This window comes from Malurus melanocephalus, unplaced genomic scaffold, assembly GCF_030028575.1.
Source record: "Malurus melanocephalus ecotype Western Australia unplaced genomic scaffold, MMel_1.1 scaffold_157, whole genome shotgun sequence".
NCBI lineage: Eukaryota > Metazoa > Chordata > Aves > Passeriformes > Maluridae > Malurus > Malurus melanocephalus.
The window spans coordinates 1574864-1598456 of NW_026623389.1; the positions used below are offsets into that span (position 1 = coordinate 1574864).

Here is a 23593-nt window from a genome sequence, read left to right on the forward strand (position 1 = left end):
TAAATACATAGGTAGAAACAGTATGAAAATATGGTGCTTTATTTTTATTGCTCAAGAAAACAAAGGACTTGACCTCAAAGTTCCATCAGAGTGTATTGCTGAGTTTCACCAGCAGTGATTTGTGTTACCTAGGGAAACCATTTTTTTTTCCTGGGTTACTAATCTTGCTTGTAGCAACATCWAACTGGGAGCCTGTACTATTTCTGTGCAGTAGTGTAATGCACATTGTCCCTTACTCCAATTTTAAAAAAGACACAAAATACTGGGATACTGCAGAAATAATTGGCAACAAGTTGCTAAGGCACCCACACCAYGTTAAGAAATTACCAGAAACTGCCCAAAKWCCTATYTGTAAGATGACAAGTGCAATTGTTAATTACACTAATTGCTCCTGAGTGGAATAGTAGTAAAAATTATTATGGCTGCCACATTTTGGAGCTGAAAAATAGTGATTGTATGTGATTTTACGTTGTTTCCAGTTATAGTTGCTTAAAACTGCTTCACCCAAAATGTAASGGATGTCTGTCGGTCAATAATGGCGTTAAATTCTTTTAGGGCTATCTTCAGAAGCTGGCCTGGGACATTTCATTCTTTGTGCTGTGCTTAGTTTAAGGGTTGTGGGTCATAATACCTTCTAAACCCTAACAGCTGCAGTTTCATTCTCAGCAACACTCATGAATATGCATCACGAGACATTGATTCATACAAAAGTACACGTCCATTCTCCAAAGTTAGTCGCTCTTCACAAGTCAAGCTGTTTGAAAGGTTATTCCAAGGCACAGGAGAGTTATATTTTTTTTTAAATAGATGAACTATGTACAGTGGGTGGATAAAAGTAATTTCACCAGAAAACAAGTATCCTAGCTCTTCYTTATGATTTGCTTTGTTTTCAGATGAAATTCTTGGTGTGTGTGACTGGAGTGACTCAGTGCTTTTCCACAGTTGTCTGAGTGGCATTATCTGCTGTAGAATGCAGTGATGGATCTCACTGAAAGTGGGCTTGTGTCCCCTTTAAAATGAAACACAGATGCACTGGATGCCTTTTGCCTTAAAACATTTCCTTCTTTTTCTTTTGTGAAAAAAAATAATCGCTAAAAACAAGAGGAGAGTAGAGAAAAGGCAGCAGCCAAAGAATATTAATGGCTTCTTCTGAGAAACAAACAAGCAGAAGCTACACTCCTTTTCGTGGCTAGTGGGGCCACAGACTGAGTAGTCAGCTGGAAAGCCATTGTTGCTTATCAGGGTATTGTAAAATTTTATGGAAGGCTTTCCTTTTGAATCTGAAGTGAAGAATCCAAATCTCGGCTTAGATTTTTCTTCAGTCAGCTTAAATGCATAGTAGCCTTTAATCTTGACTTTGTCAATGTAGTAGGCTGAGAAGGAAAAGAAACCAAAACAAACTATTAAAAAACCTTGTATGTTAAGTAAAACCTGCAAACTTTATGGTAAGGAATTCAGATTTCAAACTGTTAGCTATTTAAAAATTGAAATTACATTATAAAATATTTACTGCTTCTAATATTCAGTTGTCTCAGTAGGAACAATGCCTCAYTGTTTTTAAAAATCCTTATAATTTTGCAGTTTTCTGCACCTACCCTGTGAAAACTGGATTTGGACAGGGTTGGAGCTGGGAGTTTGTTTTCCTGGGAAGAGCMAGATGCTGCTCTTAAGCCCAGCTGCAGTGATTCAGGGGGAGGAGCTGCCCATCTATGCCATGAGAGCAGCTTCCGAAAATTCCTGCCCTGCTCCAAACTCAGCTGCTCGTCCCTGCAGCACACATGGTTCTATGTTGCACTGCTGCACCCAAGTGTTGGGTGAAAATACTTAAAAATAGCAGGCCTTGGTGAATAAAGACAAGTCATGTGCAAGCAAGCAGTGAGCATGGTTGGGAATGCGACTCAGATTAAGAGCGTGTAAATTGGGGGGATTGTTTTTAATACTGTAAATTGTCATGCTCTCTGAAAATTAAAATGGGAATATTATGATAAAGTGCCYTTGAAACCATGCTTTCATTTAATAACTTTGCTTTATAATATATCTTTCATTTGCAGTATGAAATTAGCATGGAAAATAAATCAGCAAATGCTCATGAGTCCTTATGAGGAAGTGCTCATGAGAAAGAGCTAAGCACTGGAAAGAGATMACTTTGTTTCTTGGTTTCTAAAAGCAATCTGAAGCCATGCTTAGCCATGAGTAAGATTTGTCTCATTTTTTATGAACTCCAGAGAGGGGAAGCCTAGACTGTGTTTGATACCAGTTGCCTCAGAAAAGCCTATAAACACCTCACATCCTGGTCAGGGGTCTCTAATGCTCACCAATAGGGAATAGGGAGGGTGGGGATGTACTGCACATGCCATTTTGCCTGTATGGTTCAGGTACCAAGGCCTTTCTGGTGGGCTGGCCTGTCTCAATGCTTTTCTTACAGGATTGGTTGGSGGAAGAGGGAGGGGAGGGGTGAGGTCCCTGCAGCATTTCTCATACAATGAGCTATTGCTGAAGATCAGGGTTTTGAAAGTTTTTGTCCTCTACCTCTGTAACTCTTACTGGTTTTCTCTGAAGTGAAGAAGTAGATTGCCATATGTGTCCAGGAGAAAACAAGTAGTGGAACAAGAACTAGAGTTGGGACTGTCCTTAACAGCAGCTGTTGCTGTTAGTGCCTTGCTGCATGTCTTCTGTATGCCCCTYCCGGTCCCTGTGGACTTGCTTGCACTTTCTTGTCCAATGACTAGTTCAGCAAGCAAAAAAGGAGGTTCTTGTCTTTCTTTCCAAAGTAGAAGTTTGAATTTTGCTTGGGAGTAGTTTGGCTGAAGTGCCATCTCCTAATAATTTCTGAATAACTACTCTGCTCTACGTGCCTGCCCAGAGAGCTTCTCACATGGTTCAAACTGGAGGCAGCTATAGCTGCAGTTTGATGCCATTGCTTTGTGTCGTAGCTGCCCTGAGTGACTGCAAATTCAGGCCCTTCAGGGGCTCGATGCTGATGGTTTCTGCATCTGAACCAGGACTGCTTGCTCTGTCCAAGGCAAGACATAACAGTGCCTGGGTCTGAGCCACAGAAATGGCTCTGGGAAACTTGATTCTGATACATTACTCACCTTTTAAAACCTCTTGTACGTATTTGCCCAAGTAATAATTCCGAAGTTCATCGTTRTCTAAGGACTGATCATCTATTCCATTTGCTGTGATGTAAATGTCGATGTCACCATAGTTTTTTTTAATCCACATGAGAACTTTGCGCACTCCCCAAGGCACCACTGCCAAACGAGAAGGGGAGCTTAGGCAGGTAATATCCTGCAGAAATTGAATATCATGATCAAATTCATACTGGCTTCCATTCTGAGGTTCGTGAATCACAAATCTGGTGGTGAAGTGATTCARTGCATAGAAGTCAGCTGCACCTTTTACGAGCTGCTTTTCCTCACTTGTGAAAGATGGCAACAAAGTGTATGAGAGGCCTTTTCTGTTTTTATAGCTGATATATTCCCTCATAGTAGCTGGATAGTCTCCAGTCTTAAATATGGGACTGGCAAACCAGCCTATTTCAAACTGAAGAAATCTGTTGGCAGCTTTTGAATGAGATTCAGAGTAGGGATTGGCAGGCTCAGCCCAGTCCGAATGCAGGGACAGGGACACTTTGCCATCCTGAGAGGACCGGTACTGCTCGTCATATATTCTCCAGGCCATGGCGTGTGCTATTAATAAATTGTGTGCTGCCCGATAGGTGTCATTGCTGCTCCTGTTGTAAACATTGCTTAGCTGGTTGGGCTCATTGATCGTAATCCAAAGTTTAACCAAATCGCCCAGTTCCCTAAAACACAAAGCTGCGTAGTCTTGAAAAGCGTAGGCAGTGGATTGGTTCAGCCATCCTCCCGTCTGCAGCAAAGGAGCTGGCAGGCCCAGGTAGGCGTGCGTTGGATAATACAAGGTGACCATGGACTGAACATTGAGTTTCAGTACTTCACTTATCACACACCTGTAATACCTAAGCACTTGCCTGTTGACCACTGACAAATCTCCATTKGGTAAAATCAGTGACCAGTCAAGTGCAAATCTGTAATGGGTAACTTTCATTTTTTCCAGGAGGTCCAGTTGCTTTTTAATACTGACAAAATCTGTGCACTGTGCTGGTCGGGTTTTTAGCTTTACCCCTTCAACTTTGTGCAGAAGCCCATCTCCTGTGACGTTCCAGAGGTACAAGCTAGAATCACAAAACTGTGGTGACGAAGCCACCAATTCTGCCTGTGAAAATAAAAATATGTTACAATAGGTTTTAATTAAATTAATGCAGTATCTGCTTGTAGTCTGCATTTCTGCCAGTGTTTAGCTGTAGGATTATAGAGCTGGATGTCAGAAGGCCCTGCTTAGATGCTCCACGGGGAGGAGGATAACCAACTCACCTATATGGGCTTTGTGCTAGTGGTCATCTTATCATTCTGTTCTGTTCTGTTCCCTGTGAAGAACATTAAACTTGCACTCTTTTCTGTATGATGACACACATGCATTTGCACTGCCACCAGCCTACATGGCACATGTTTTCACACAGATGGATCTCCCTGATCGAGGTCACTGTGGTCATGCGAACAGCAGCTCTTGGGCAGCTGAGAGCGGGTGGTGAGAACAAGCACTGGGGGCTATTTGAGACAGGCACGGATTATTTTGGCACTGCTGCTGAGATCAGCCTTGTGAAACCAAGGCATAGTAATCTGACACAAACAGCTTGTAGCATTTAGTTCTATCTTTTCTATSTCCTACTAGTTAACAAGATTCTGAGCAGCAAATGATTTTTCTTCATATTCCAATTTTTAAATCCTTTTTGTAGGACTCAAAGTACAATATAAAAGTCAAAAACATTTAGATTACTTTTTTAAGAAAATGTACTTTTCTGTGCTGTTTGTTAACAAGATACGTAGAAGCTTTAATTTTTTTYCCTATGGTTATCAGTGAATATATTATGGGGTTTTGTTGTTATTTTTTGAGGCTGATATTTGCTGTGGCACTGTCTTTCTGTGTGCAATGACCAAAAGGGTATCCAACACTGGCCATACATACAGTTAGCTTATTTACTAAATTTAGAGCAGAGACAGAAGAAAAATAAAGTATAAGTAGGTCCTGTAGGAGCYGGTTTGGACAAAAGGTGGTATGATCTGCTTTCTAGTGTGAACTCAGATGGTAAAAACTCAAGGCTGGTTATCGTCACTCATGTGCTATGTGTCTTTTTAAAGGGTGGCTTCTTACCCACTTGTCTAATTGACACTTGTAGCCAGGGTCAGCCCTGGATTGTGTTTCTGCTTTAGACGAGACCTGCAGCCTGGCAATAGCTCTGCTGCCAGCAGTGAAACCACCTCATCCTTGCCCTTTGTCACTCCCTCTGTCAGGCCATCACTAGAATCCCTATGGCCACACTGCAAACTGGATTTGGAAACCTCCTGGTTGAAAAATAACCCAGTAACAATTGGCTGGATCAACATCTTGGTCTGAAATTTCCTCATCTGATCTGCCACATGGAGACATAAGCAGAGGGAAGGTGAGGGAGGGCCGGGCCTGGAAGGGCTCCTGCGGCAGGGTCTGCTGCTGCAGCAGTACCCAACACTCTGTGACCAGCTCACCTGAAAACCCACAAACACATGAAATCGAACCAATGCAATTATGGCTTARCTTCTGTTAATTAACAATGCAGTGTGCTTTGACATTCTTGAATGCAAGGTGCCATACACAGTCATTTGTTCACAAAATTGAAGCCACTGATCCTCTCTTACCAGCGATCCTCTTAATATTTTATGCTTACCTTGAGAACAGACTCRGTGATACCCCAGGAGAAGTCACAGGAGAACTGAGCTTGCAAATTTGGGGTAGAATCCATTGGGAGGAAGCCATTTTCTCGTATGATTTGTTTATAATAAAGTGCAGATGACTTGGGAATCCTTTCCTTCGWTTTGCTTTTAAAATTTACATAAAAYAATCCACGCCTGATGTTGTAAGCATGTTGCCATTCGAAGCCGTCAAGGAGGGACCAGGCTGTGTAACCAAACACATCTATGTGGTCGTATTTAATTGCTGCGTAAGAGAAGGTAACACCCATGAGTCTTACATTTAGTACTCTAACAAATACAAGGGAARTTTATGAGAAAGGGCTATTTACTTTGAAAATATTGAGTGTCTTTTCAACAATCATAGGGTTATTGACCCACTGTAATTCATTGCATAACTATATTATATACATYGCATTATATATTAGTCTTTATTTACTAAAAAAATGTAAATCACTAAATCCTTAAGAAATTAAATTACTGTAGAAATATTACACCTCCAGTTTTTAAGTTGCATTTGACAATTTGCCAGTAATATATACCAATAAAATYAGAGAATCATGAGTAAAAATAAAAGGAGCAACAGTTGACCTGGTCTGTGACTTTGTCATGAAGCTAAAACTTTCTCTCTTTGTTTGAAAGATGCCTGAAAGCTCAAACATTTAGGAATGTCTATTCAGGGTGTAAACTGAAAAATTAAATTTGTTGGCATGGGACTGTTAATGGCTTTAGAGAAGGTGGGTTGACCAACCSAGAGATTGATTCAGTTACAGAATGGGTGTAGTGCATGCTGATTTCTTCAGGCAATCTTAGTGTACCTCTTGCAAAGGAGTCTAGATATGATCTTTTACATATAATGTATGAGAAACAAGACAACACAACTATTTTGTCAGATGAGGAACATGATTCAAGAAGCGCAGCAGAACCTGCAAAGCAGCTTCTTGGCAGACACCAAYTACCCACAATGTTTTTTACCCACATAGGCGCATGCCAGCTGGCAGCATGAAAGAAAAAGTCCAAACTCCATGGTCAGTCATGTTAGCTGCCTTTGCCAGCTTTAAGCTGGGAAATAATGTGGGATAACTCATCAYGTTAACCTTATAAAGGCTGGAATACCCAGAGCAAAGCAGTGACCAAGTAGGGTTGCTGAGGCTTTTGACACAGACAGGTGGATTTCACCTGTAGTCCACCGCAATAGTAAGCCAAAGAATAAAGATGAGTACTCTGATTTAAAGGTGTATTCTCCTCCAACATCATTTTGCCTCATTTTCTCAGAACATTTAATTTCGCATAATTCTGTGTTTCCACTGAACTTCCTTGTCCTAGTCACACCAGGCTGCAACTTGAGCAGGAAGCAGTTTTGCACAGTGCATGTATTCATGCAGCATGGGCATAGTCCAGGATATCTTCCTAATTGCCAGATGAAATCAGGAAGCCCAAGAGCTTGCAATGTGAGTATATGAGAAACTGATAGACAAGGCCGCAATACTGGAAAGGAGAAGAGGAAATRTAACTAAGCAATACAGTGGCATGTRTTTTSAAATRAAGCAACTKCTAAATTCTAGGGAAACCATGGGAGAAAGTACAAAAATGTCTGAAAATACCCACTGCAAAATGCAGAGGCAGGGAATGATGTAGARGATAAAGAGATAAGCCAGACTGGCCTTGCAAGTAAAGATGAGTACTTGATGTCCACAATGAGGAAGGTYGAACAGATGGGAGCAGACATTTAGGGACAGACTAAGTGACAAGTGAGAACATTTTTGTTTCTGGAAGCATACTGAATAGATAGGGGTAAGTTTGATTTTCAGAGCAAAAGATGCCGTGGTACTTGAGATGGTGCATGCTGAGAATTTGTGGCTGTTTAAATGGGTAGGRGAAAAAAGTACTATTTTACCTATATTTTGTGGTAGAGAAAACAAAATGCTAGGCAGGCGATAGGTAGAGATCTGGTGGATCAGAGTGAGAGTATGTTTGTAGCATTGTCTGGAGGGACAGTGAAAGGAGAGGGCAGAATAAGACAGGATCCTCACAGAGTTTTAGAGTGGGGATGAGAAAAGCCTCCTGAAAAACAAGGGGAAAGTTGGGGAAAGGAATGAGGGGCTGAAGGTAAGAAAAATCAGGAGTTAACTAAACTCCCTCTGTCACCAGAAGTGACATTCACAGRAGATCTCAAGGCTTTTCTGTATCTATTATAGGTGGAGTCTTGGAGTCCTGCAGGAGTAGCAGTTTCAGTATGGACAGGGGTATGACTGCCACTAAGACACTGGTTCCAAATGCTTGGATCCTTGCTTGGATCATAACTGAGCTGAGTTTATTGCAATGGTGAGATTGTACATCACCTATTTTCATGATTCACGGGCCCATAGGTTACACACACACAGTGCAAATTGTGCAGTACTCCCAAAACAAACACACACAGACATAGACACACACACGACTATGGCTCCCTGTAGCCTGTCACGTATTGTCTTAACAGCCACCACCCCGTTACAGTTTGGCCTCTATAAATGATGTTTTGGAGTTAACATGATCTAATTGATTTTGCTGCAAACAGCAAATTTATACCTGACTTCTCTCTAAGTAAAAATACAAAAACATATTTCAAATACTCCTAATTGGACAAATTGCCTTGCTTCAGAAACAAAGTGCATTGTTGAAGAAATAATCCTGTATTTTGAGGCAGAGGTTGAAGTAACTGCACACATGAARATGTTCATAATTCTAGATAAGTAGTTATTGATTGAACACTGGCCAAATATTTAAGAAGTGTGAATCCACAGATKGTTATCACAGCCAGGTCTGTGGTAGAGGATTCAAAATAACACACTATGTGTTTTCTAGTCCAGAAAACTACCTGTTCCAGACTTCCAAATCCAGGCTGGCATTTAGACTTCGTTGCTGTGTGACTGCATTATTTAAAATACCATAAATGAAATACTGGAATGTAACTTCTTCCCAAAAATAGGCAGGATATGTCACACATTTGTACTACATGAAGATTACAATTTGAAGCAATTTTAAACATATATGGGTAATTTTCCTCTGGAGCTTAATTACAGCTGTTGGTGGTACAGTACTTTCTGACCTGGTCTCTGAGGGTATGAAAGGTTTCTGTAAAGGGATCCAAGCCATCCTATCACTACTGTGAAGCATCAGCAATAGGGCAACCCATTGGGAGGATGGCTCTYAGAACCAGCAGCTCCCCCATTTGCCAGCACCAATCCTACAGACTGGCTGAGGGTGAAAAGAAACATGGTGTTTGCAGAGGCTAAATATGCTAATAATGTTTATATTTCATATAAAATAAATCTTTTGCCTTTAGAGATAACCCCATGCACTGGCATTATGAAGGGCAATTCCAAAATTAAATCAGGGTTACTAAAACATATTGTCTCTGTTTGGCATGCAGTATTCCTGAAGAATGATTGCCATTATCCTGCTGATTTCCTTGGTGTATTTTACATTGGAGCAGGACCCCAGCCTGTCGATGACAGTCTTTGGTCACAGTCTTGTTTTCCTGCTGTCAAGGAAACTGGTGTTACAGTTGAGTTGCCAGCAATGAAAAGTGATATCCAATAGATWTGTTTTCACTAATTCCTGATTCAATTTTTTATTTATTTAGTTTTAAAATCCAATGCAAATGTTGGACTTCAGCTTTCTGGGACAGGGACTATGGGTTTTTTCCATGTTTGTACAATACCTAACASCAGTAGATCCTGATCCATTACTTGTACTCATGCAGTACAAATAATTAATAATTAACTTTGTTGCCATTATCTCATTAAAAAAAATATTATAGAGCTAAATATACAATGATCCAAAGTGCTCTTTGAAAAACCAACAACTAATTTCTATACAAACCTTGTAAAACCTTATTAATGAAGTTTTTCATCATATAGATGGCTGTGGTGTCATCTGTTTTCACATGGCTGTCAGTGAACCAGCCATTCTCTGCAATCAGGATTCGAGGATTGTTRTATTCCAGTTTAATCCAGTTCAGTACTTCCCTCAAATTGAGTGACAAATTTTGTCCCATTTTTGGTAGAGTGTTTGGAGGTTTAAAGTTACTAGGACCAAAGGAGAATGCAAAGAAGTCAGCTGTTCCCTTTATGTATTTTTTTTCATCTTCAGTAAAGCTTGGCAAAAAAGAGAATTCATTTTTCAGCTCTTCCGGATAATCACCRTCGCCGTGGATAGGTTTAGCAAACCATCCAAGTACTCTCTCCAYAGACTTCTGACATTTAGAAATGTCTGACTCATCTTCTGATTTGTTAGGTTCAATCCAGTGCGATCCCAATACTATGGACATCATCCCCTTCTGATAGGGCTGAAAGTGTTCTTTGTAGTTATGCCAAACTTTTGCATGAGCCTGATGAGAGAAAAACAACATTAAATTGTAACTCTAATAAGTCCCTTTTTGTGTTTGAAGCCAGAGAGGCTGATTCTCGGCAGGTTTATGGGGAAATATCAGTGAATAGTTAAGGCACATGAAGTACCCTGWACTGTTTAATGGGCAATCACTGTCACCCTGCAAGGCTCCTTGGGATGAGGACAATGCTAAGTAACTTGGGTGCTGTTCCTATGACATATCAGGCCTGTGGCTTTTTGCCTTTCAATATATGTTTAAATTTCAGGAGAGGTCCCAGCAGGGGTGTGAACAGCTGTTACATGGACACTTTGGAACCACACAGCTGTAATGGTGGGATTTGAGCTCTGTGATCTAGACAGTCCCATCCGAGTCCTTCTCTGTCAAGCASTGACTCCTGAAACAGTTAAAATTTTAAACCATCTTTATAATTGTTTCATAAATTTCATATGATAGTTCACTTGTCAGTGCTGACTCTGTGCTACTAACACAAAGTGCTCTGTGCTATGGGGATTGYCTGGACCTCCTCTGATCAAACCATATCCACTCCATCCCTCTTCTTGGGATTTAATTGTTTTAGTRTGCCTAACCATATGACCAAGTGTTCACGTAAATGTAAAGACTTGGACAAAGGATCCAGCTGTGAAGTTTGAAYCCAATGTCAACTTGCACAGTTCTGAGTAAGAATTTTGTTCAGGATTTTASTTATTTTTTTCTTTGCAATGGCCATAACACTGCATCACATCTTAATACCACTTTTATGAGTATCAAAATGTTTTAGAAAGCATCGGAATTAGTGTCACATGTCACATTATTAATTACTTAAAGAAGGGAATACAGCAGACAAAACTTGCATAAAGCCAGAAATGCATGGGAGACTGAGGAACCACTAGCAATGTCAAAGTCTTATAGGAAAACAGGACAGATAGGGTGTCAGAGAAGGGTGACTCTGGATTGCACGGTGGATCACATCAGGTGATCTGACACAGGGGAGGCGAGCTGACCTCTCCCAGCTGAGAGGTTGTCAAGTAACTCAGGGTTTACCTTATGCCTAAAGTGTGGCTTTATATTCGTAAGCTGGAAAGAAAATAACTGTTTGCACCCAGAAAAACATTAGAAGCATTGTGAAACACAGAGTGCTGAGTTAGACTGCCATCATTGCTAAGCCAAACAGCATTTATCTAGAAACACACAGCCTTGATAGTTTAAAAAAAAACCCAAAGGGCCTGATGTCAGGTAGATAATTGTTTAAGCTAGGGAGGACCAAAGAATTACAGTTTGTGAAATTTTGTGTATCAGTTGTTTATGGTTTCTAAGGTCACGCTTGTAACATTTGTTCAAGGTCTGTCTTTGAAAATACTGATAAAGTGACACTAACCTTTGAAATGCAGGTTCTGTAGCTGAAGAGGGAAGCCAGCAAAAATGGACTCAGAAGGCAAATTGCAAGATACGGTTAAAGTATTATTAAATGGAATTCAAATGGAATTCTTACCAGCCTCATKAGAGGCCATCTCTTGGTTGCCCTCACAGTCACTCCAGCCTGGGGTGGCTGCTGGGGCCAGGCTTACTCTGTTCTCTGCCTCTAGGGATTTCTCACCTSGTTTCTACACCTTTTCTCCAGACACAGGCCATGTGCACCACTGTTGAATGAGAGGCATTTGGTTGCACTGGTTTAAGAAAACCCTGGCTGAAGTCAGCTGTGCAGTGCAAGCAGCAATAGCACCAGGAAATTCATAGCAATCACACATTGCTAGTGGACAAAGATGGCTTTACCAAAGAACAACTAATTAGAATACAATATTGACATGTAAAAGCTGATCAGGGACAACTGGTATTCATACACTTCTTCAGGAGCKGATTAGAAGAAAATAAAGTTACTATTAAAAATAGTGTGTACAGTAGAGAATACAGTCCCAGATATAAATCTAGAGGAGCAGATATTAAGTATAAATAGGTACATTCAATATGAGTCAAAATAGAATCCTCATACACAAATTTGTATGTATTGATGGCTCTTAATTCTGAGGACTATCTCTTATTGAAAAAAACTTATCACTCCCTACAGTAAGGGTTTTACAGACATAGCAGAGACAATATAATTTCCTTGCCTATAAGTCTGTTGAGTTGTTAATYAGCTGTAAAGCAGTTTAACATTCTCAGATAGAAGATGTTTGCTAAATGCAAACTATTGTTGATGGAACCAGCTGATTTACATAATTTGTTTTGTAAGACTTGATATGAAACAATCACCAATTTAAAAGSTGTATCATACACCAAATTGGGCATTTTCAGTAAATCCTGACGAATCTCTTTTCAGTTAGAGTTTAGTCCCTAATCTTTCACTTTCCTTGTTAGAGCAAGGACAAATGTCAAGGCTAAGTACACAGTTAAAGTAGGATCAATATTGGGTATTTATTCTAGATATGTAWGACTCATTAATTTCAGCATATTTTCCTGGTATTAATGTAGAAAATATTCCCTGGACTTTAAAATCATAGAGAATGCTATATCAGTTAGTATTAACCCTGTAAAAAGACTAGAAAAGTCCACTTAATAAACTGAAGACMAGAGTATTGTTCTCTCTTCTTGAAATATTCTCATGCTTTTTTAAATTCTGATGCTGTAATTTATCATGTGCATATGCAAAGAGCTTTCAACAGRAAGACCAATACTTTCAAATTCTTAAGGCATTTTAGTCAAGCAATTTTTCTTTGAACAGCAGTGAGTACACAAAACAATGTCAGTGGCATATGGAGTCATTTTAGAGTGCTAGAAAGCAAGAATATTTAGGAAAACTAGAATTGAAAAAAATGCTAATACAATTATTTGGGATTTTTGTTTAATTGTTTGGTGTTTAAATCACGAAGAGCCAGAATATAGAGTCTGATGATGATGATGATGATGTTACACTTCAGAAGAAGGGCAGGTCTTTGTGGTTTATTTGGAGAGCATGTATCAGTTCAAGGCCCTTTTGATCTGTGGTAAAGATGCCCCATAGTCAGGAGAGCTAAAGCAGAGCGAAACCCTTTATTTTGCAAATTGAATCTCAACCCTTGTGAAGGATTGCCTCCATCTTGAGATGCAGGCAACTACAGTTCTAAGGGGTGTTATGAAGGACTGAGGCTTTGCTATCAAATTTGCTGTCTTGCATTTGGATTGTGTTTTCCCTAATGATTACCAAGGAGCCTAAGAAAGTTAACCTGAAAATAACAAATCATCAAAAAGGTATCAATCAGTGCTGAATTTCACATCATCACTGATTGCTACTATTATTTGAAAAATCTTCCAGCAAGGATATATACAAGCATAGATGATCCTGGTGTCCTCCCTAGAGCCATATTTGATGGAGATAGGTTTACTTCCTCTGTAAGAAATACAGTTGCTGGTGTAGTTTCATCTTTCTGCATCCTGAAGAAAGGAGTCCCCACTGGGGGARGGGAAGATAGAGTCTGGCTGGACTTAGACATAATAATTATTCCCCATTCATGCAGTAGAAATTTGGTTTTAAGGAGAATGAATTATAGGGTTTTCCTGGGACCACACATCCCTAGATCCCTAAGGCAGCAGTGTCCACTTCTTCAACAAAAAGATGRCATAGTGTGATCTACCAAAGACCTGGGAGTAAGGCAGCTGTGCAGAGAGAAGGACCTGATCTGTAATGGGTCTATAGGGAGTCACCAGACTTGTAGTGAATTTTTTGCTTTTTCTAAGTAGGTGATGAAGACATTTTTTAGGGAGACTTCATTATGACATTTCTCTCCTGGGCTTTTCTGCCAGATGGAAAGGAGTGTGAATAATCTTTAACAGAAAATTTTAAAAAAACTTACTAAAAAGGACTAAAAAGCTTGCCTCAGGAGCAAGCTAGTAGTTTTTTTCATTTTCTTTGATATGTCTTTCAAATGTTGCATAGCAAGTTACGTGTTCTCATTAATTGTTTTCTGATGTTGCCTTTGTGAAGTGCAGTCTTCTTTAATGAAGAACAGAAATACACTTTTGGTGGCCTCTCTCCATCAGGTARAAGACTCCACATGCTCCTTGTATTACTCGTAATGACCATACAATTGGAGAGAGGTTTATCTAAGTGAACTCCTTAGTAATTCATAATTAACAAGCATCAAATTTCAGAYTCCCTATTAATTTCTGTAGGTGCGGTATCAAGTCCTTTGAAATGATCAGTAGCAATTATTATCCTCTGTGTACAGCATACAYAGTAACATGCAAATATGTTTTCAAAATTGAACTTTTAAAAAACTGAAGTTAGAAATGCTTCTGGATTATTTTCCCAATGTGAGTCTCCTAAGCACCCTGCCTTTGATTCTGCATACACTACCCCTCTTTATGGATCTTGAATAGCAAGACCCATGTAAAAGGCAGGGCTGTCTCTCAAGCAGATGTATCGGGCATTCCCTTAACACARGCAATAGGTGATTCAGCATCAGCATCAGTGCCAGCCAACGTATGAAAATAAAGACAGACCAACCCTGCTTTTGCTGAAAGGCCTTAATAAGATCATTATCTACCTAGTTACCCACCTGAACTCATTCATGGAAGCAGATAATTTTTAGCCATCTCTAAAATGCGTGAAGATGATCCTTGAGGTCTTCTTCCAACCTGCTATTCTATGAACTTTTCCTTATGCCAGCCAATTATTTGAGTTTTAAGACATAATATTTCTTTTGAAAGCAATAAAATTTATAGTTTAAAACTAAGAGATTTTTTTTCAGCCCTTTTCTAGGGACACAAAGATCTCCAGCAACTTTCAAATTGTTCTTCCAATAAAATAATCCAAAGTCCAAAAAAGCAGAGGTTTATGGTTTGCTATATTGTTTTTGTGATTCTATTAAGCTTAGTTTCAGTTTATGATTGATATATCACATAAAAACWCCCCTTTATATAAATAGTGATTAGTTCTGATAACACCAGAACTGGAACAATGCACAAGGAAATTGAACTAAAAGTAGGATTCATGCAAGAGCTTCACTTAATTTATCCAAAGATACTACGAAAAGGCTTGAGAATGATTTTCAGCAAATTGCTGTGTAACAGTATGGTGGCCAGATTAGCTTCTCAGCATTACAAACCTGTTTTTCCTGCTCAGTATATTTAATGGGTGGACCTGGTTTGCGTACAGGGTGGCATTGGGGACAGTGTCTGTCAACAACCTGTCCGYAAATGAAGCCTTGGCATGGACAAGAATGGGCTCTTCCTGAAGCTGATGACATAAATGTCAAAAAATGTCAAAAAACCCTGATGTCATAAAAGCTTTTCAAGAGCTTTAACAGGCTTTTCCTCACACTGCCAAAACCTGACATTTTGGTTGGTCTTTTAATTTTTCTTAATGGTTTTGATTTGCAGTGGGAAATTAGAAGGTAGCCATAATACAATGTTTGAGAAACAGACCAATATATAGTGATCCTGAAATAAAAACCCATGTGAAATCTCTTTAAAGAGAGAATCCTATAACTTTTCCTGATTCTCAAACTTTTCCTGATTCTCAAAGGAGAGACATTTCACAACACATGACTCCTGATTGTGCATCAATACATTATAGTAATATTGTATCCTCAACAATGCAAAATGAAGTGAATATTTAGACTTGCACAAAAATCTTTGAGAAAGATTCTTGCTGGTTGACTTGAAACATATAATACCAGCTGTGACTTCTGTGGAATGGTTGGCTTTCATTACAGTTTATTAAGAGAAAGAAATAATTATATCTAAGGATGAGTTGACTCATATCGACTRGTACCATAAGGGTTTCCATGCCATCTCTAACACCAATCAGAAAACTCCAGTTTCTCAAATACATTACTAAAAATTTGAGATTCTTCATAAATCTCAAATCTTCAGAAATTTTACAGTAATACAGGACAGAACTGCTAATATATTAGGTCATGCTCATGGGGCTGCAAGAAGGGTACCACAGGAAAATTATTTCTGCACAAGGGAAATMAAATAGCATTTAAAGAATTGTGTGCTGCTGAAAGTCTCCTTAACTCTTTCATCCAAGTGATTTATGGTCTAGAACTAGAAGCAACTATCATATAAAGTCCAAGAGTTAAATAATATTGACCTAGAAAATTAGGTCAGTAATTTGTATATCAGACCAACTGTGCTTAGCTTCCTGGAAAATCCAGTTGATTCTTTGGCAGASGTATTGCTCCCTGTGTGTGGTGTGCTGCTTACATGGATTTTACAGAAAGTGCAAAGCTGGTACTCCACATTTGATTGTGACACTCAGAAATGAAGGCAAGGAATACTGCAAACTTATATGGTATCTTTTATATGCGTTACATAAAGTAGCACTTGAAAAGAAAAATAATTATTTAGCRTCAGTTCTCTTTGAGATGCTTCACAAATCTTTATAGTTAAATCGTTCTTGTGCTAAGTCTGAAATCCCRAGTTAGTGATTCAGGATGCTTTACAACTTTTCTGGGTGTAAAACTTCTATTGAGTGCAGTGTGAATTTTTTAAAAAATGATGTTCTGAAGGTTCAAGGCCAGAAGCAAATACAAGAATTTGTAAGTTGCAGAATATTTTTAACTACTCTGGCAATTAATTTTTTTTCCCCATGCATACTTATTTCTGTAGGACAAACCCATTCAGATTTATTTGTTAATTACATATAAAATGTAGGCAARTTACATAAGAGTTCTCTTTGTGACAGTTGAGAATAGTCTGAGCAGGGGGAATTATACTGGCTGCAGAGACAGCATAATGACTTGCTCTGTAAATTACTGTGAGCACTACAGATGAAAAAAAAAATTGTATATCATGAAAATAATTTGAAACTCTCAAGTACTGAAGGTGACATCTGTTTTCTTCTGAACCYAAGAAGTGCCAGCCTTGGTAGTTCAGGAGCAAACATTTTGCAATTTGACCTTATTCCACTAGAACTAATTGTACTTATATATGCATCCTATAGGGCTAGTAAAATTGATTCAATATGCAAATACAAATTGATTTGCTTTGAAACCAATAGAATAATCATTTCAGTATGGCCAAATCAATGGCGAAATCCATCTGTTTAACTAAATACAAAGAATAAAGAATGCTCTTTAATAGCCAGCATTTATGTCAAAGCTAATTTAAATAAAATGACAGACAAGCACTTTACAACAAATAATTAGTCAGCTGTTGTGACAAGAGCAATAAGATCAAAACGAGGATAAACAGCAAAACTGCCTTAGCTAAAGGCTATTTCTTGGTGCTTTCACAGTAGGTGACATTTTTTAAAAACATTGATCACAGGACCAATTCCTCCCATTATTTTCCGCAGCAGTGCAAGATCAATTTGTAAAATCTTATTATACTGTACCTTGATCAAATTGTGTCCTACTGAGTAGACTGTTGTTATTTTCCCTCTCTCTCCTGGAGCATGAATACCTGTGCCATACCCATGCCAAGCAACTAAGTATGGATTGTGGATTGTAATCCAATATTTAACACGATCCCCAAAGGTCTGGAAGCAAAAGGTGGCATAGTCATTGAAGAGATCAATTATTGATTCATTTTTCCATCCCCCGTATTTTTCTTGCAGCATCAAGGGCAGGTCCCAGTGGTACAGGGTAACCACGGGGTCAATATTTCTGTATAGCAGAGAGTCAATAAGGGTGTTATAATACTGAAGCCCTTTTTCATTGGGAGCTGCTACCACTCCAGTGGGGAAAAGTCTTGACCATGAAATTGAAAACTGGTAAAAAGTAACTCCCAAAAAATCCAGAGCAGACAAATCTTTGTCCAGCAAGTTGTAACTGTCACTGGAGGTGCCGGTGCTGTCAGCATCTCTGAACTCCGAGTGGGTGAAGCGGTCCCAGATGGAGGAGCCTTTCCCATCCTTCCTCCAGCTGCCTTCCACTTGGAAAGCTCCTGTCCCTACACCCCAGAGAAACTCTTTGGGGAAAGTGTCATATAAAAACATTTGTGTTTCACTCACRGGGCTGAAGTGGGGGTCCTTTTTCCACACAGATCTTCCCTCTCCAGCAAGCCCAGTAACTATCCTTATGAAAACTAATGTCCAAGCAGCGACAATTTTCTCCAGGCGTTGGCCACACATTATGTCRGTTTATAGTGCCAGTGTTAAAAATCAGATTTCTTGTACTGATGCTTAAGAAATTCCATTCTTTTGCTGGAGTCCATGCCGTGCAGACCGTCTTCATTTGCCACAAACTGCTGGTGTGTCTTATCAAAGCTTCACTAAAAGCTTGTGATTGTAAAAGCCCTGTAAATGATTAGCCTGAACTGTGAGATGTAGAATGGGTCAGAGAACGACGTAATTTATAGGGAGGTGGCCTCTGTATGACCACTGAGACACCTACCTGGCTTCTTACTGCAAGCTGCCTGAACAATAGAAATGCCAGGAACTAATTTATCATTATTTAAAGCTCAGTCATTCAGGTGGGAGAATAGATGTGACAGAGGGTCTAAGAAGCTATCATGTCCTTTATTCCTCGTGGGGCTTGTGTTTCAAGGAAACATTAATACAATTCCCACAACGTTATCACCAATTTAAAGGAAATTTATCCTATCTATGTAATTGGATTGCTGGAAGAGCATTGCATGATTCCTCAGTCCTACCCTGCTCAAACAACCTATTTCTGCTGAAAAATTCACCCTGGACTTGTRGGAAATTTTGTCATGAACAAAAGATATACTCTAGCTATATAAAAAAACAAAGCAAGTCAGTATTTCTTTCAAACACATGCAACTATTTTTCTATCCTATACAAAAGTCTGCGGTACAGCACTACATACAGCAGCAAAATCAACAAAATCAACAGGGGACCATTGCAGCTCTTACACAATTTTCCTGGATTTCTTAAAATAAACACAATTAGCAAATACAATATTCTGAAAGATGCTGTTTCAGAACTGGTTAATTTAACAATTCATATACACAGCTGGGGCATCARTACAGCAAATATTTATAGAGCAATTTTGCAGTATAATTTAATCTTTTAACATGTTTAGCAATACTATATACGTTGAGATACAATCAATTTACTCAATGCAGTAAGACTGATGCCTGCCATTTTTATTTTTCTTGAGGTACAGTAATATAAAGTATGTCCATACAGYAATAAAAACTGTGACCACAGCTGCTGAAGAGCCTTGAGGAACAAAATAGAAGTGTGAAGTAACTTTGCATGCAAGAAAGATACGCACTGAAATCTAAACATGGGAACAATTTATCACCTAAGCAGAGCACTCTGCTCAGATGAATTAGGCCTGCTACCATGGAGGACATGAAAGTCCAGGTGAACTGCTGGGCAGTGCAGCTTTACTGCTCCTGCTCCCTGTGAGAGCATGCTTGCAGCACCACATAATGCCCTGCAGACATACCTTTAGTTTAACAATAAAGCTGATTACTCTATACAAATGGAAGACAATTTGTTTTTAGGATGTTTGTAAGCATTTCTCTGCAGTGCTTTTACAAGAAATATTTTCCCCACAGATGAAGACAAAAGCACCCACTACCATCTTCTGCACTGCAGGTCCCTGCTGGTGGGGTAGCCATGCATCTAGCRTGAGTCTCTCCCATGTGAGAAACCCAGCACTCCCTCAGCTACCTGAAGTAACTGATCTACACTTCTCAGCCAAGATCCTACCACACACAGGCAGCTTGAGAACCAGAGGAGCAGACAGGGACTGTACCGAGTTTACAGTACATACTGACATGTTTCTTTTCTGTTCTATGGAACAGCATTTAAAATCTGTTTGATAGTTAYTGCATCAACATCATCCTTCTATTCTGACATTTAAAAGCATTGATTGTATGTATCCTACTTTATGAACGAAAATCCAAATACAAGTCTTATCAATGCCACTACACTTCCAAAGCATCTAATTACCATGATTACCAGATATTTGAGCTCCAAATACCCACAACAGCTTTGTAACACCATGACAATCTATTGGCAAGGTAAAGGCAGCAGGCTTCTCCCCACTAAATACAGCAGAGTTAGTACCACTGGCATGTGGATGCAGACGGTGTGTTGCACTGGCCAGAGATTTGTAAGGTGCAGAAAGACTGACACTCCCAGATGCTTGGTCGGTACAAGGTTAAGGACCACATTTCTTTCCCTAYTATTGACATGACTGGGAGCATGCTATAATCAAGGCTGGAAGTGTCTCAGTGTTTCAAGCCTCTGTGCMTCCAGTTTCTTACTGCTTGGTCATATTTAACAGTTTGGGCTGCAATTTAACTTCATGAAGTTAAAGAGGAAGCCGTTTAACTGATGAAAACTGTAGAGTGACTCACATTTGGAAGGAGGATTTCATTTCATTAGGAAGAAGGATTCCCTCAGTCTGAGCAAAGACTGGGGGAAAGGAAATACTGTGACTTGTTAATTTGGAAAGCAATCAATGCAGAAGAGTGAGACGTGACCACGGGCTGTTGGGAAGTGAGGGTATGAAAGGAGGGGAAGAGAATTAATGATTCTGCTGTCTCAAGTGGCAAGTTGGGATGGGCTCCAACCCTCACGCTTTATGAGGCCATCAGGATGATGCTGCACAGCRGGATTCCCTGTCTTTGTCCATGCACTTCATGGATCTGATTTCAGAATGAATCAAGACTACGAGAAGCTGAGATCTCCAGGGCACTTGCTGATACAGCTTCAGTAGTTTAGAAAGCCTAATGATTAATCAGTTCAATTCTTAGCTGTCAGTTTTCCTTTTCTTTTTTGCCTTTGCCAAGGCATGTGATTCAAATGAAGAAAACAACTTTTCACTTGACTATTGAATATGTGCTCTCCTTCTTTTGGGATTTGGCTGGAAAATCTGCGGTTTGATGTACAGAAATGCTGAACACATTAGTCAAAAGGATAGAGTTTTGAATGTTAGGCTGAGTACCTGAGTTGACACGTTCATTCTGCCTAGATATGCAAATGAAGACACAGACCTAAAGACAAAGTTCACTCAGAAAAAGTGTAATGTTTACATTAACATCAGCTGCTCTGGTCTACTAGTGTTGGGTACTCAAAAAAGCACAACTTATGTAATTGCCCACAACAGCATCAAGCAAATCCCTTATCTTTATCTTACACAGCAGAAAGAGTTTGAGATGAGATGAAGTCTTTTCTAAAGAGATCCAATTGTGACGGATACTATAGAAAGCCTAATGTAAATAGAAACTACACCAGAGATTTACAAAGAATTTTTGGAATTTTTCATCTGTAACAAAATACTAATTCCTGAACCTACAATGCCAGAAAAAGTTAATTTTCTTTACTAGAGACACTAGTATGAAAAAAATTCCTTATGGGATTCTTCCAAAATACAGATTATAATCTTGCAAATGAGTATTTTAATGTCCATTAATATGACAAAAAAAATTAGAATTTAACCTGAACTTTCAATTAAAAAGCTGGTTTCAGCTCGAAAATAGTATCAACATAGCAACAGACAAAACAGTGGAAATAAAATAAACAAAGTATTAACAAAAAGAAAACAGACTATTTTTTATTTCTCAATATAGGAAAATATAATTTTCTTATAACAACCTTCTTTCTCATTAAGTAAGACAAAGACTTCACTAATAACAGTAGGACTAAGCTTATTAGACAGGGGAAAAAGCGTTAAATTCAAGAATTAATATCTTACTTATTTTAAAACATATTTTGAAAAAAAAAAAACTACATAAAAAGCCAAATAATCTGTGAATTACAGAAAGATAAAAAAAAAAAAAAAAAACTACATAAAAAGCCAAATAATCTGTGAATTACAGAAAGATAGAAAACAACTCTATTTTTTTTAAAAAAATTGTCGTAGTTGTAAACAGAGTGGTGAAATTGAGTGTATTTCAGCTACTTTTAAAAAAACCTGCAATTTTAGAGGCCTTTAAAACATGACCCATGATCAATTATAGACTAGTATTCTATAGTATAATGAGTATTCAGTTTTGCTTCCTGTGGTGGAGCAAGGTTTTTCATATTTCCACTGGTTTCATAGGCATGTGACTTAGGAAAAGGTATTTTGTGTCTCCCCACCATATCAAGGAATGAATTATACACATTCTAGGTATTCAGTCTGATATCTYCATAAAGGGTTAAACTCTTGCCTTCCAAGAAACATGAAGATGTCACAAACCACAAGAAGATACTGCTCTGCTGGATGTTACTCTGTGTAGCTTTATCAACTACAAATAGAGATAACCACCTGCAATAACTCTCTGCATTATTTGAACAGTTTGACTCTTACAAATATCAGCCATTTAAACTGATCTTCAGTTTTGGTATCAGGAATGCGCACAGCTTTAAAGTTACATAATGAGAATTAAATGTGTAAATACAAACGTATCACTGGAGATGTTTCTCTAAAGCAGTCTCGGTTTTGTTTGCACAGCCATTAGATTGAGTGCATATGGAATAACTTGTAAAACAGGCCAAAATGCACAGCAAGTGCTGTGGGTCTGTGTTTACTTGCTTATTCTGTCATGCGCTCCTTATGCAGAAATCCAAATTCAGAAGTGAATCTAACGATGATAATACACAAGTCCACATAACCATGTGTGTTTATAAAAGAATGGTACTAATTTCTGTACCAAAAGGATGTAACAATTACTTAAAGCCCAATTTCAAAAATTAAATTAAATTAAATTAATTACCATAGAATGGTAATAGGTATCATTAACAGTTCTTTGGAATTTGACCATGTCACCAAATAGACAGTGAATACAGTGGGAACACAAGTGATAGCTCTAAAAATTGCAGTATGAGGCAAGTACAAATTGTGCTTATACTTTTTAGTTGTTTTTAATTTTGATGAGTGGTCTCCTAAATCAATGGGAATATTTGTAACATCACAAATACATTTTGCCGTCCCTATTCTTCTCCAAGACCAACAATAATTAGCAATTCAGTAGGCTGGCAGAACCTAAAGACAAATAATACTTGAGAGAGGACTCGCTTTTATTTGGCTTGGCAAGTTTATTCCCTTACAGAGTTCAGGAAGTAGAGGGGAAAAAAAGTAAGAAATACACAAGATTTCATTAGAAATTAAATAGAAATTTAAACAGTTAGTGGGAGAAGAACAGCATAGATTCCCCGGTTCCTCGTAGACTCCTCAGACTCCGAGCTCTCCCCAGCCTTAACGCATGGGAGGAAACACCATCAGAGGAATCAGAGCCCGACACTCCCTGCACAGCCAGGAAGGAAGGGACCATCCCACATTTATGACCAGGGAATGCTTTCTAGCGCTGCGCTGACCCGGGCCTGGCTGCCCGCCCATTCTGGATGCTTCGTGTGCCTCAGCACCCTAAAAAGGGACGATGTCATGGAAGCCGGGCACTGCGCTCTCGTCTGTTTCCAASCAGCAGTGCACAGCGCGGGCTCCGTGGCAGATGCCCGAGCACACGAGGCCGCGGGAGCGGTTAAACCCCCGCCGCGGGGAGGGGCCGCTGCCGCCCGCACACGAACGCG

General features: G+C 39.1%; 2 protein-coding genes across 2 annotated transcripts in view; one reads left to right on the forward strand and one right to left on the reverse strand.

Moving 5' to 3' along the window:
* Positions 1 to 23: 23 nt before the first annotated feature.
* Positions 24 to 18400, reverse strand: KLB (klotho beta). Its single transcript, XM_057371800.1, has 5 exons — positions 17495 to 18400; positions 9672 to 10179; positions 5786 to 6054; positions 3096 to 4239; positions 24 to 1373 (listed from the first exon to the last, which is right to left on the reverse strand). Exons 1-5 carry the CDS (start codon positions 18230 to 18232, stop codon positions 1012 to 1014), a joined length of 3021 nt encoding a protein of 1006 aa, XP_057227783.1. The 5' UTR covers positions 18233 to 18400; the 3' UTR covers positions 24 to 1011.
* Positions 18401 to 23357: 4957 nt separating this feature from the next.
* RFC1 (replication factor C subunit 1) overlaps positions 23358 to 23593 on the forward strand; it is a 35167-nt gene continuing 34931 nt past the window's right edge. Inside the window, exon 1 of the mRNA XM_057371751.1 lies at positions 23358 to 23543. Coding sequence (XP_057227734.1) covers positions 23358 to 23543 — 186 coding nt within the window. The remainder of the gene's footprint in view (positions 23544 to 23593) is intronic.